The sequence below is a fragment of the Cryptomeria japonica genome, chromosome 4, assembly GCF_030272615.1.
Source record: "Cryptomeria japonica chromosome 4, Sugi_1.0, whole genome shotgun sequence".
In the NCBI taxonomy this organism is placed as follows: domain Eukaryota; kingdom Viridiplantae; phylum Streptophyta; class Pinopsida; order Cupressales; family Cupressaceae; genus Cryptomeria; species Cryptomeria japonica.
In genome coordinates this window covers 165,454,068-165,468,243 of record NC_081408.1, presented here as the reverse complement: position 1 = coordinate 165,468,243, position 14,176 = coordinate 165,454,068, and the positions used below count along the sequence as shown (strand labels likewise).

Sequence of the window (14,176 nt, the reverse complement as noted above, 5' to 3'; positions counted from 1 at the left end):
ACACTAGGTTGATTCACAATAACTATTAGGAAAAGAGTTGTAAGATCTAAATTTTATTTTTAATTTTAAAATCTGAAAACTAAATTCACACACAGAGAATGACTTAAATAAATTATGAATGAAACACATAATAATGAAGACCTATTCCTAAAATTAAATTATAATTAAAGTATAAACAAATCAAAAAATCAAATTTAATGTAAGAATTTACCACTTACAATATATAATGTAAAATTTAATATAAAGATACCTAAAACATTTTAAAAATAGACATACAATTTTAACAAAATAATAATATGAAATCATAAGTTTAAGAACTTTCAACTAATGATATTTTATGACATCCACACGCACTCGACATCTTGACAACAAATATATTCGAAATTTAAACGTGTAAAAAATTTAGGATGAAAATATTGTTGCATATAGATTTTTTCTTTGAAATTCGTGGTTTTTTCAAGACATTGATCAAAATAGATAAAATTTTATTGTAACTTATGATAAGAAAATTTGCACGAAATTAATCTCACAGAAGGTTTTGTAAAATATATTGAAAGTAATTATCTAAAGCGATTTAAAGCAACACTGTAAGATGAAAGATTAGTATTGTGCTAAATTCTTAAGACATAAAATAACTCGGCTAAACGAAGGCGATTAAACCGTGTCAAAACAACAAAATTATAAGGATTCAAGAGCATCCCGTAAGATGGAAATATTAGGTTTTCAGTCTTATTCCTTCGGACTTGGGTGTGTTGAGTGGACATCCTAATACAAATTACATCGATATATAAATAATTCTACTTTAATGCCTAAAAGAGTTCACAGTTTGTGGAATGGTCAAACCCAAAATAAGTATGGCCCCCAGAAAAGAGAGAAGCGACCATGGCTTGGAGAAATATTCTTCCTTAATCTGGCTCATCCATACCTTATATCTATTGTCATAATGTTTTCTCGCCTCCTTCCTCAGTTCATCCAATACTTTACTTGGTTCAAATGTGATTTCTTTCGTAATATCATTGAAAATGCGAGCTACATATTTATCACTACAGCACTCGCTATAAATTACTTCAGCTTTTCTCAGTACTGAGACATCTTTCTCTGAATCGATTAAATTTTGTAACAAAATAACATATTGCGAAATTACCGTCTCTGTCGGAGACCATGAGCACCTTAGACACTCTTCATAAGCCATCAAGTTCCGCAATAATATTTCTGTGCTGTCGTCCACAATTATTTGACAGAGGCAAAGCTTACTGCTTCCAAACCTACTCCTTTCAAATGCTATCTTGCCTTTTTCAAATTTGATACCAACCTTGAATAATAATTTGGCACTGGGGGTAAAGTTCCTGATGTTATGGCGCGTACCTGGTGTACCCATGCTGGGGCCTCGTTGCAACGAACGAGTTCGTCGTACCTTCATTGGCCATCGACAATATCTATCTTTTATTTTTAAAAGATTTGTGGCTATTTTTGAAAGCCTTGTGGTTTCTGGGGTGCGAGCTGATTGAAGACTTGAAACTTCTAACAGATTTTTAATCACCATTCTATACAGATCCAGTAGATGGCGTGCTCCAGGAATTTTATATTTGGGCTTGATATATTCCAGCAGTTTTGATCGATGTTCAATCTTTGGTGCCGAAAACGAGAAAGGATATCCTTCAAATAGATGGGAGACAATCAACAGCTTACTTAACTGATCACTTGGATCATCATACCCCAAACTGAGTACCGTTTCTAGAATAACTAGAGGAATTTGATTTTCCACCTTCATAAAGTCATATACTATATTCCGGTACACTGTATTATGGTGATGATAATCTCCAAAAATTAGGTTACTATCTTTAATTTTTCTCCTGGAGCTGAAGAATTCAAGAATAAAGCATGCATCCATTGCTAACATATAGGATAGTGTTTCTTTATCATAATGAATTTTTTCTTCGTAGAATTTTCTGATTTCAGTATCTAACTCACCAATCTTTTCAACCAACTCTGCAACATCTTTCTTGAACGTTTGTAACATTTTCTGAACTGTTTTCACCTTGAGTTCATCCATTGAAGATAGTATGGGTTCTCTGTTGTGATGGTAAGGTCCTAAAGATACAACCAAAGGAGCATATGCTTCTGGTTTACAATCCTTTATGGATCTAGGGACCTTATATATGAAAACATTCTCAGCCAGTTTCGCCACGTCTTGTGGAACATCTAATTTGCGCTTTACGTGGCCAAGCCATTTAACACCTGAAGCCTTAATTCTTTGCCTTTCGTCGCCTACAGGAAGTATCTGCATTGGAAATGACAACAGTTTGTTAGCGAGAGAAACGAAACAACGCCCTTACTAGTTTGTAATTAGTTATATAGCAGCAAAGACATAAAACACTATTAGGGAACAATATAACACAAACAAATTAGCAAAAATGTGTGACGGATGTACCAAATAATTCCACCGACTTAGATAGTAATCTTTTTTTTTTTAAATATATTCAAAAGAAAGTCTCGACATTCAATCATATTTAATATTAATGTTTAAGGTTGAAGGCATATGTATATTTTAAGAAATATATGTAAAATATGTCAAGAGAGATCATAGTGACGGATGAGTTTTTTTAAGAATGATATTGTTAATGTATTTTAAAAATATTTTTCTAAAATGTATCTATTATCAAAGTTTTTCAACAAATAAAGGACCAAATAAAGTATGTGAAATATGAGACAATAATAGTTGCATGAATCTGACAAACAAAAAAAAATCATTTCAACTAGTGACTACCAAAGATTATAAGTGAAATCCAAAATGATTGAAAGGAAGTTAAGTGCAGAATAAATGCTTCAAAATGCTAAATCTAGTAAGCGAGATGATCCAAAAAAATTCTTAGAAACCCTTAACTGCTACAAATTAAATAAACACAATCAAAATCAGATTTTAAACAAATAAGCTAACAATGCTAGATATACTTGGGAAAACCCTTTTGGGAAGAAACCCACACTCCGAAAGTTAGACTCAATTGTATTATTAGCAACAACCAACAATTGCAATACAATACCTAGAGCCAATGCTCTTTAGGGATAAAAGCCTTTCTCTGTGAGCTTCTGGTTTTGATTGTGTGAGCTTTTCTTTTCAATCAACATTTCAGATCACACTCTAAGATCCATAATCAAGATGAGAGTAGAGAGCACAGGGAGAAAATAGATAATGTTGCAGACCAGACACATTAAGAAGAGGTGGAAAGAGAGTGTGAGTGTACCAAATTAGGACAAGTTGCAACTCAAGAAATGGAATAAAATATAACATAAAAAGTAAAAAGTTGAAAACCAAATTGAAAACAACAAGATAAAATGAACCAAGATCGGAACACTAAATAGAAATAAAAGCCACAAGAAGAAAATGACAACAAGACAAACAAGTGACCAAATAAAATAAATATATAAAAATATGTATGTGTATATGTGTGTGTGTATATATGTATGTATGTATGTATGTATGCATGCACACGCACACATGCACACACACACACACACATACATGCATATATATATATATATATATATATATATATATATATATATATATATATATATATATATATATATATATATATATATATATATATATATATATATATATATATATATATATATATATATATATATATATATATATATATATATATATAGGTTTTTTGGTCTTTTGTTTGTCTTGTTGTCTTATTTTCTTGTGGTTTATATTTCCATTTAGTGTTGTGATCTTGGTTCATTTTATCTTGTTGTTTTCAATTTGGTTTTCAACTTTTTAATTTTATGTTTTATTTTATTCCTTTCTTGAGTTGCCACTTGTCCTAACTTGGTACACTCAAAATCTCTCTTTCCACATCTTCTTAATGTGTCTGGTCTGCAACATTATCCATTTTCTCCTTGTGCTCTCTGCTCTCATCCCGATGATGGATCACAAAGTGTGATCTAAAACGTCGATGCAAAAAACACTCACACAATCAAATCCAAAAGCTCACAAAGACATTATAATGGATTGTGAAAATCTACTAATATTGACATAAAAGCCTCTTAGATGACATCCAACCTATCATACACAATAGACTATCATAGAAGAGATCCAACATGTTTGGACTCTAAGGTTGAGACACCTTAATACCAACATTCTCCTAGGTGTCAAACATTTGTCAAGAGTCAAAATTTTGTAATCTTCTCAAGGCCCCAAGGCCCATAGAATGAAAACACCATCTAAACTTCTCAATGCTCTTTTGCTTCATCAATGCATCAACAACGTTTGGCAAAATATCAGCCTTCTCCATCTTCCACCATATCACGAACAAAATAAAATTGTACATCAATATACTTTGTTATGGCATGAAAACTAGAATTCTTCACTAAATAAATGGCACTTTGGCTATCACAACAAATACTAATTTGATCTACATCAAAACAAAAATTAGAACACAATTTCTTAAGCCAAAAGACTTCCTTACAAGCATAAGTAGCTACCATGTACTCTACTTCTATAATAAACAAAGTCGCTAAAACCTATGGCTTACTAATCCAACTTATAGCACTACCAAACATCATGAAAACATATCCATTATGTTATAACCCTTAATTTCTTAAATTAATTATTTATTTTATTTAATAAATAAAATGATTATAAATTATATTTATTATTTGGAAACAATAAGTACGAAAGTAATCGTATTTATCTAGGCACACATGGAGGGGAAGTAATCGTTGAAGAAAGTGAGGAGAGGGGTGATAAGGGAGAGAAGAAGATCTGCACTTAAATATATACCAGAAGCAGATCTCTGAGAAAGATCTACAAGCAGGACATTGAAGAAGTCATTGGCACAATAAGGGGGCCATTAAACTCTTCTTGTCTTCCTTCTAGCAACAATATGTGAAAGAGGTTCTCATTATTGTGAGAGGTGAATGATACGTGGAATCCTTGGGAACACTGAAGGGAAAGCATAGGATACATTATAATGGCTGAATTAAGAAAGTTGCTGTCAAATGAGCCAGGTACGCAAGAATAATGTCTTTCTATTAATAGATGGTACTTAAATCTCAGTGTTTCATTATTCTTAAATGATTCCATTTTCATCGACCAATTAATCATGGCTATAAATTTTGAATTACACACATTGAATAAAACAGTGGACATGCACAACATTTACTTATTTTGTTATAAAGAAGATAAAAGCTTGTGCTAAGTATAGGAAAAGATAGTTATTCGTACCATAAGATAGTTTTTTTTGGGGCTAAATTATCTGCCTTAGTTCAAAAGCCTCACCTTACTCGTGTAAACACCTCTGAACTCAGCACTACTCAAAATTGAGTTCCCAAAAGAGTAGAGCTTAGGAAATAATTGATATACACCAAGTATTAGGATTCAAATTTTTTTAATTCCAAACTCAATGTAAATACATAACTTTGACACACCATTCTTTATGAATTCCAAGGCATTTTTATATGAGATAGCTATTGAATTGGCAAAACAGTCATTATACTATCGCACCATATTGTGGTCAATCTCCATGATTAGAGTAATGGTAAGTGGAGATATGTGAACATCCTTTCACTGTTGCATAATAGTTTCCAAACAGTATTTACAGTTAAGTATGGTCTTTTACACTAGAAATCGGTATGCCTCTTTTACCTCACATTCGAAAGGAGAGTAAATCGGAACACTGGCGAAGAATTTGGCTTTATAACTACTAGACGTATTTGGTGGAAAGTTTCTAAAGCATTTTTAACAAAACCATTCTGTGCACATTCCGCAATCATTGCATTAAATAAGGTTGTCACATTAACGCATTTTGACAAACAGATCACGTGCCTTGCCTTTGCATCCACGTTATGCATTGTAACTGCAACGTTGGAAAAAAAAAATTCCTTATTCATTGATGAGTTTTCCTTCATTTTTACTGGTTATATGAACAACGCACATTAATATAGTGCTAGCCTATTTTTCAGATTATCGTTTAGTAGCACCGGTAATCTACACAAGATCTTTGTCTGTGTAAAAAAGAGATGGAAATGGTTTACATCTCTGAGAACAATTTCTTATACAATAAACTTGTAGAAGAATTTATATGCAGTGTAGAAACCAGAACATACTAAAATTCTCGACTTTTCTTTCTATCTGTGAACACAAGACATAAAAATATAAAACAGAATTTGATATTTAATAGATTCAATAGATGGTTACAAATAGATTTTCTTACATTGCTTAACATTGACTATTTCCCATTAACTAACTATTTGTTAATTAAACTATCTAAACTATCTTAAATACTAATGTACTACGCCAACAGTATCAATACTAGACCTGGTATCTTAAAACTTGGACTTTGTTCCTATTTTTATGTCTTCAGATACTTCTCGATCACCTAATGCTGGCATCAAATATGTGGTCAATATTTGATGGAATGTATGAGCAATAAATTACTAAAGTTGAAGGCGTTGCCGGCAATTTTGGTACAAAAAGAGAAATATGGACAAGTTATGTTGTCATGCTCTTTGCTTCATTTCCTCTAATCATTTCAGTTTCCTTTTTATGATCTAATGTTTCAATGGAAAGCTTCAATCTACTCTTTATTCTAATTTTTGTAAGGGAATTAAAAATTTCTTATCACGAGAGTGGATCGTCTACTTCAGGAAACAAGTGAAAGGCTTGGAATATCTTTCTAGTGATATACTAGAGCAATATACCTAAGTTTATTTAAAGGTCACTAAAAAGAGTTTGAAAATATATCAATTTGTTAATTTATTTTTATTTATTATAGAATGAAATAGATAATATTTTATAATAATGTTTATATTGGATAGAATATAGATAATAACATCTTATATCAAAGTCATTCGACATATAACCATTATAAACAAGATATTAGATATGAACATGAAATACTTAGCTTTCTACCATCTTAGGTCATTATATGGTCCTAAATAGTAAATATCTTATTAGAATTCTCAAGAAGATTATTAGTTGATAACCTCTATTAAAATTAAAATGTTTCCTAAAAAAATAAAAAGGGAGCTCAACATTGGAGTGGAAAAATTGCCTTAGAGATAAATATCAAATTGGTTAGGAAATCAATTGAGTGCTTTTTAAGGATATTAAATTATGTTACCAGCCTTCCTATTATTCTATATCTTAATATTTGTGTGAAGGATGTTAAGAGGACCTATAATTTATGACATGTTATTCAAATTAAGATTTGTTATGAGAAGCGGCTTGTGTCACTTGACTAAATACTAGTTAAGTCATACATAAACATCTTAGAGGATGCTCTATAGTTCACCTTATTTTAGGAAATACAGAGTCCAACCTTATAAAATAGGGATCATAATAAGTATGAGCTCATTGACTATGTATGATAAACATCATAAATAATTTTTAATGATGTTGAACTCTTTTAAAATTGTGTTGTGTTATGTTATGATTAGATTAGAACCTACTTGTTAGAATGGTAAAGAATTCCTAATACCTCATATTATCTTCCTTGGTCTGAATGAAGAATTGAATGGAAAATATTATTATATATCTAGTGATAGAAGTCTCTATGTCCATAGATGTACAATTTAGATAAACTCTAACTTTTATGTTAATTCTAACAAAATAACCTAGAGTAATCAAACCTAGATTGAAGGGTTGAATAGGGTAGTTGGTCTATAGAATTAACATTGAGTTAGTATGTCTTGGATAAGAACACTAAAGTTTTGGATATATTTAGGAGGCTTTATATATGCCCCTTATTGAATAGCTGATTGGTTTAAGTATATATCTCAACACAATCGTGATTGGAGTTTTATTAAAAATCTTGTGGAGTAGATAAGTGGATATGTAAATAATAAAGCCTTTTAAGCTTTATGTGCTTTTGAATTTTCTTATGTGTTCATGAATTCTGTTTAAATGTTTGTATGCTCATGTGCGCCTCATGATATTTTATGTGCATTATTGTGGTGTAAGTCTAATTATGTTTTCTAGTTCATAGTTAAGAAATATTATTATATGAAAATTGTTGAGAACATTTATACATAATGATGTTAGTTTATTTGGTCAATGACAGTTTGTAAATTGATGATGTTTACTATAGTTCACTTCTTGAAGAGTAGGATAAGGCATACATTATCCAGAACAAAACAAGTTTACAAATACATTAGCCTCATATTCTAAAAGGGTTATGAAAAATATTCTTCAAAATTGTGAGGAAGAATTATGTTGGATATGAAATATTATTCCCTTGTGCGCTACTAATTACTCTTATGTCCTCTTGATTGCTCTTGATTGTCCTTGTATAATTTTGAGTGACTATGTATGCTCATGTATGATTTTGTGGCTTTTCATGTATTATTGATTTTTCATTATGTATTATGTGTTTGTTTGGATGGGTGCCAAATATGGATCAAAAGAGAAGGGTGAGTTTCTAGAGAGTTTAAGTCACTGCTTTAAATCATTTGCTAATGGTCAGCCCTAAAAGATCTTTGGCCAAAGTTTTGTTGATTTCTTAGTACATGCTTCCTAATTTAATCATTTCATTTTCAATCTTGTCCATATCTTAGTGTTGATACAACATCATATTAGATTGTAGTTACACCAATTTGCACAATATTGAATCATCTACTAGTTTTGATTCATTAGGCATCATTGCATAGGGTCGATAGTTCTTCATGTCATGAAGAACTCCATGGAAGCATAAATGTTTTGCAGTTGGGCGGTAAAGTGCTATGGCAATGTAGTAACCCATCGTGTTCTCATGGGACAAATTGGGACCTAAGGTTCTAAATTAGGGGGAGATGGAGGAATGATATGTTGAATTGGGTTGTGATGAATACAATTGAATGTGGAAAGCCATGCATGATAAAATAAGGCCTAGTTGAACAAGAAATTTGAATGGGGATGCAATTTATGATGCTACAACCTAAAAAACCTAAATAATTTCTTAACTACCTCCCAATGCACCCTACTAGGATTAGTCATATCTCAAAAATCCCAAAGATCACACATAGGCATTAAAATTTTGATACAACATTCTAGGAGGTTGTTTCAAATGACGTATAGATTTCTTCAACTTATAAATGAGTTTTTATTTATCATTTTTAATGAAATGCTCTAACTATGACATGCAAATTTTCTCCCACAAATCAATGTGAAGGAACATCGTCTTCACATCCATTTGCTCGGCTTCCATGTCATAAGCTTCTATAAGTGAAACAAGAACCGAATGGATGTCAACTTAGCTACAGAAGAGAACATTTCACCATAATCAATTCACTCCACTTGAGAATACCTCTTCATGATCAATTGTGCTTTATACCTCTCAACATTACAATTTTGACCCAATTTCCTATTGAACACCCATTTACATCCAACTAGTTTCCATCCTTCAATAAAAGGTACTAGATCTCATGTAGCATTCTTCTTCAATGTAAACATTCCTTCATTCATGGGTTCTATCCAAGAATCTACATCATGCATTCCCATATCCTTGGCTTCTATCCAAGAATGTACATCATGCATTCACATATCCTCTTTAGCAATGCTAGCCTCATCAATGTTAGAAATCAAAACAAATATGCAAGTAGAATCGAACAAAGAATATTAAAAACTTTCTAGTTAATAACTATATCTATCAAGTTGTTGCCTATCACAAGTAGACCTCCTTAATTGCTAAGATTGGGGTTCTTTCTCTTTTTCAGAACCCTCATAACTAATTGACTTCTCCTCATCATCAAGTCCAATAGAAGTGTTGGCATTGTGTTGTCATTGATGTCAACTGGTAAGAAAGTTGGAGTCATCGGTCAATGAATGTTCAAGCTGATGTTGGGTAAGAAGAGACAGGTACCTAGTGAACAAGATGGTATACAGGTTAGAGTCAACCTGTATACATGATTGGTGTTCACCAGTAAGTGATGTATTGGCTCTGATTGGTGAGTGATGTGAACTGACAAAATTGTAACCGGTAGAGTTGGTTGCAGTATGAACTAATGAAGGGTCAAAATTGCAACTGGTATGCTAGTACGATGTCGATTAGCAGGACTCCCATTGGTTGAAGTTGCATCTTCGCTATGATAGGGAAGTCACATTAATACCAACAGGTGACAAAGATCCTCCTCTACAGGTGTTTGGAAGTTGGAGTGCAATTGTCTATTCATCCCACTGATATGTGGTAATACCTTGCTTATCCCACAATATACATGGCATACAACATGACTCTCTGAGATAAGATACTCAAAGTAGGCAAAGGCAGGTGATTGGTTGCACAGAACAGATGACCAATGTGGATGATGAGGAAGCCTCCAAAGTTTGAGATCGGAGATGAGCACAAGATCACCAGAGAACGCATGATGTGCTACCGAGATATAGAAGGAAGAGCTGAGATGATGAGTTTGCCACCTTTGCAAACCGGTTGAGAGGAGAACCGGTTAAAAGGAGATGAGGCTCTGTAGTTGCACACATGGAGTGATCGGGATGCAGATGGTGAAAGGGTTTTGCCATAGATGCATAGCAGCTAAAGGTTTATGGCATGAAGATATCATGCACATTACTAGTATGAAGGCATCAACATGTCAATCGATAAACAAGGTGGTTACCGGTATGAAACAAAGAGCCAAGACGAAAAGTGGAATGGTCCTAATCAGGTGGTAAGGTACATGACAAATCACCATGGATATCTAATGCTGGTCACCAAGGTGATGACCGATAAATGTGATGCATCGGTAGTACAGGAGACTGTATGGCAAGATGGTTAGCCAGAAAGGTATGACGTACAGGTAAGGTTAGAGGACCATTTGAGTGATTGGTCAGTGATCCTGTTTGAAATGACATAGAGGTCTAAGTTAAGATGGATACTGACAGAGATCCCATGTGGAGTTGAAGTGGCAAGCATGTAGAGGATGGTGAAATGTTGTGACACTGAGGTAGTTGGTAGTTGGTTGGCATTAATGTTGATTGTTTATTTTACGGATTAGTTGCAAAGGGTTCATAGATCGAAACAGATTGAAGTGGCAGATTGGTGAGTTGATCAAGGAAGGATGATCTAATCCTTGTGCTCTCTTATCAAAGGAAATAGCTGAGACATTTATGGCATTTGACAGAAGCAAGTCAAAAAGTAGGGTCATGTTTGCCAACGATGGAAGATGTGTATTGGAAGACATGATGTTGGCGGTGATGTGCAAGAAATCATCTCTAAGACATGATTTGATGAGATTGGATTGGATATGGTATGCCTCGTTGGTTGGTGAACAAACCCTAATGTGCCAAGGTAGGACGATCTAATCCTTGTGCTCGCTTGTCGAAGGAAATAGTTGAGACATTTATGGCATTTGATAGAATAGGTCAAAAAGTAGCGTCGTGTTTGCCAACAATAGAAGATGTGTACTGGAAGGTACGACGTTGGTGGTGATGTGCAGGCAATCATTTCTAAGACATGATTCGATGAGATTGGATTGGATATGGTATGCCTCATTGGTTGGTGAACAAACCCTAACGTGCCAAGTTTGAATTGGCACTTTGGCAGGAAAGATTGCATATAAATCGGTAGATAGAAGACTGAAGATGATTGATGTTGGTCAATGGAGTTGAGTGATTCTGAGTAAAGTAAAGAGTTGATCAGTTTGAGAAGAGTCAAGTATCTGAACATATGAAGCAAAGAGCCAGCAAGGGATATATAACCAGTGACAGGGGTTAACAAGGGTTCAACTGGTAAGGTTTGAGTAACCGGTAAGCTAAAAGAGTGAATCAGACAAGTGAACCAATGGAGTTGGAACCAACAAAGAGGTAGCAGAGAGAAGAGAGTAAATAGTGTGTTGCAGAGGAGATTTGATAGGGAGAGCAAGGCTAAATCGGTGAGTAGAATAGTCGATAATTGGTATAGAGATTGATTATTCATCAAACCAGTAGTGCAGCAGTGGTAAGCTAAGGAGGGTAGAGAAAGAGAGAGTTAGAAGTAGATAGATAAGGCTAAGGCTATGTAGAGGAAGAGGAAGAGAGAGTGAGTTAAGAACTAACAAAGAGCAGAGCAGTGGAGTGAACTGGTGAGGCTGAGGAGGAGTCACACCGGCAGAGAGGAATCAATTGCAAGTGGTTACAAACTCATTTGTATCTAGGTTGTAACTTTTGCATTGATTTGATATTATGCATTGTGATCACTGAGTTGGTGCTCAGTGCCCATAAAATATCAGGGGTTGGTAGTCCTTGGGTTGGTGCCCTTAAAGTTGTAATACATTATGTTGATTGTGAGGCTGGATTGGAGCAGTAGACTCTAGAAGCATTTCTCATTGAGGGTTTTCCCATCTTGGGTTTTCCTTGTATATACTGGTGTTATGTGATGTGCATTTGTGTGTGCTTGCATCTTGTTGTCTTCCCCTATCTCACTGGTATGTTTACTTTGAGTTAGATCTGCTAACTGGTACACACTCTTAGGATTAAGAGGTTAAAGTTTGGAAACCAGTGATTCACCCCCCTCTTAGTGGCATCTTGTGTTCATCAATTGGTATTAGAGCCTATGTTCTCAGTTAGATAAGAGGTCTCCAACTTGGGTAGATTTTGGTATTAGGACACAATGGTTAAGTTTGAGTTAATCTCAGCTCTTGTGTTTGATGGTTCAAACTATTCTGTTTGGAGTTGTAGAATGGAAGTCTAACTGTCCTCCGTAGGGTATTACATTTGGATGTTAGTTGTAAATGGTCTCCCTAGTAATGTTAGTCCTCCCACAAGTTCTGAATCAGAAAGAAGATCTAAATGTAATGCTGAAGCCTGAAGGCTATATTCAGTGGACTATTCAATGATGTTACTTCAAAAGTGGATAAGTGCAGATCAACAAAGAGATTGTGGGACAAATTGAAAAAGCTCTATGAAAATGAGCCTACAATTATAGGGTCAGTTTGTGAAAGAAAAAAGAATGATTGTGTAGATGATAGGGGAAGATCTGTCAACAGCTGCAGTAGTATTGGTGATGAGGAAACTCATCTCTTTATGGCCCAAGAGATAAAAAGTGAGATGCACACATCTCAAAGTGATAATGCAGATGAATCCCACCGACAAGACCTGTTTGGCAGTGACGAAGAAGATGGAGAAGAAGAAGTTGAAGTAGATCTTGAAGGAGAACTTGTAAATGCACTTAAGGAGCTTAGTAGAGTAAGAAAAGAATACAAGATGTTTAAGAATGCCACTATAGTGGAACAAAACCAGTTGGTCAATAGTATTCAAGAGTTAGAGTTAGCTATTGCTAATCTGAAAGCACAAGTGGATGATGCTAAGGAGGTGAATGTGGAATCCAAATTAGACTTGGATACAAATACATGTAGATGCAAAGATTTAGCATCAGAACCAGAGGCCAAGGACAAAGAGTGTTGGAGGCTAAATGAGGAAGTGGAGAATCTCAAGAAAGACCTTGAAAAATGTCAAGATGAGCTCCAAGTAAGGATCCAGTATGATGGCAGTATTGAGGCATTGGACAAAATGTTGAATCAACGAAAACACTCCAAGGATACCAAAGGTTTAGGTTGTGGTGGTGGTGAGTGCTCCGCCAGCAAGAATGTCCCCCACAAAGACATTTTGTTTGTCTCCTCTAATAGAGATAACAAAGGATAGACCTTCACTATCCGAAATACTCCCAAGAAGAAGGTTGATCTAACCACAACTGGTGAAGACGTAAAGCTAAAGAAGACCGTTGCTGCAAGAAGGAATAATACAGATCTTAGGGGAAAAGGTAAGCTGATGGAAGATGGCCTCATCGGTAGCAAGAACTTGAGAAGAAGACAACCTAAAAGATCTTCCACTAGTAGAAGACAAAGAGATGCTGCTGCCTACAAGACAAAGCAAGTGTGGAAGAAGACGGGATTAAATGAAAGGACTGCTAAGAGTGGACAACCCAAGACAGGTCCCTAGAGAAGTAGAAAAGGAGATGCTAAATTGGTAAGATCTCCTTATGCATGGCAGAAAAAGTTTGTAAGTTATAAATCTTCCTTCCTTGGTTACTGCTTTGCATGCAAAGGATATGGCCATAGAGTAGAAGAATGTAAAATGAGGCCTAGTAATAGACAATGTGTTTGTCCTAGGAATAGCAAGTTAGTTTGCAAGATATGTAATTCATACGGGCATAAGAAATTAAAATGTATAAACATGCATATGCTTACTCTCAGTTGTGCCAACAAGAATCCATTTGCTGCT

At 34.4% G+C, this 14,176-nt stretch overlaps 1 protein-coding gene across 3 annotated transcripts in view; it reads right to left on the bottom strand.

Annotated features, from left to right (window-relative positions):
- Nucleotides 1–702: 702 nt before the first annotated feature.
- LOC131875427 (putative UPF0481 protein At3g02645) overlaps nucleotides 703–14,176 on the bottom strand; it is a 126,412-nt gene continuing 112,938 nt past the window's right edge. For all 3 annotated transcript variants that reach the window (XM_059219670.1, XM_059219672.1, XM_059219671.1), the window contains one exon: nucleotides 703–2,281. In XM_059219670.1, coding sequence (XP_059075653.1) covers nucleotides 803–2,281 — 1,479 coding nt within the window. In that variant the 3' untranslated portion in view covers nucleotides 703–802. The remainder of the gene's footprint in view (nucleotides 2,282–14,176) is intronic.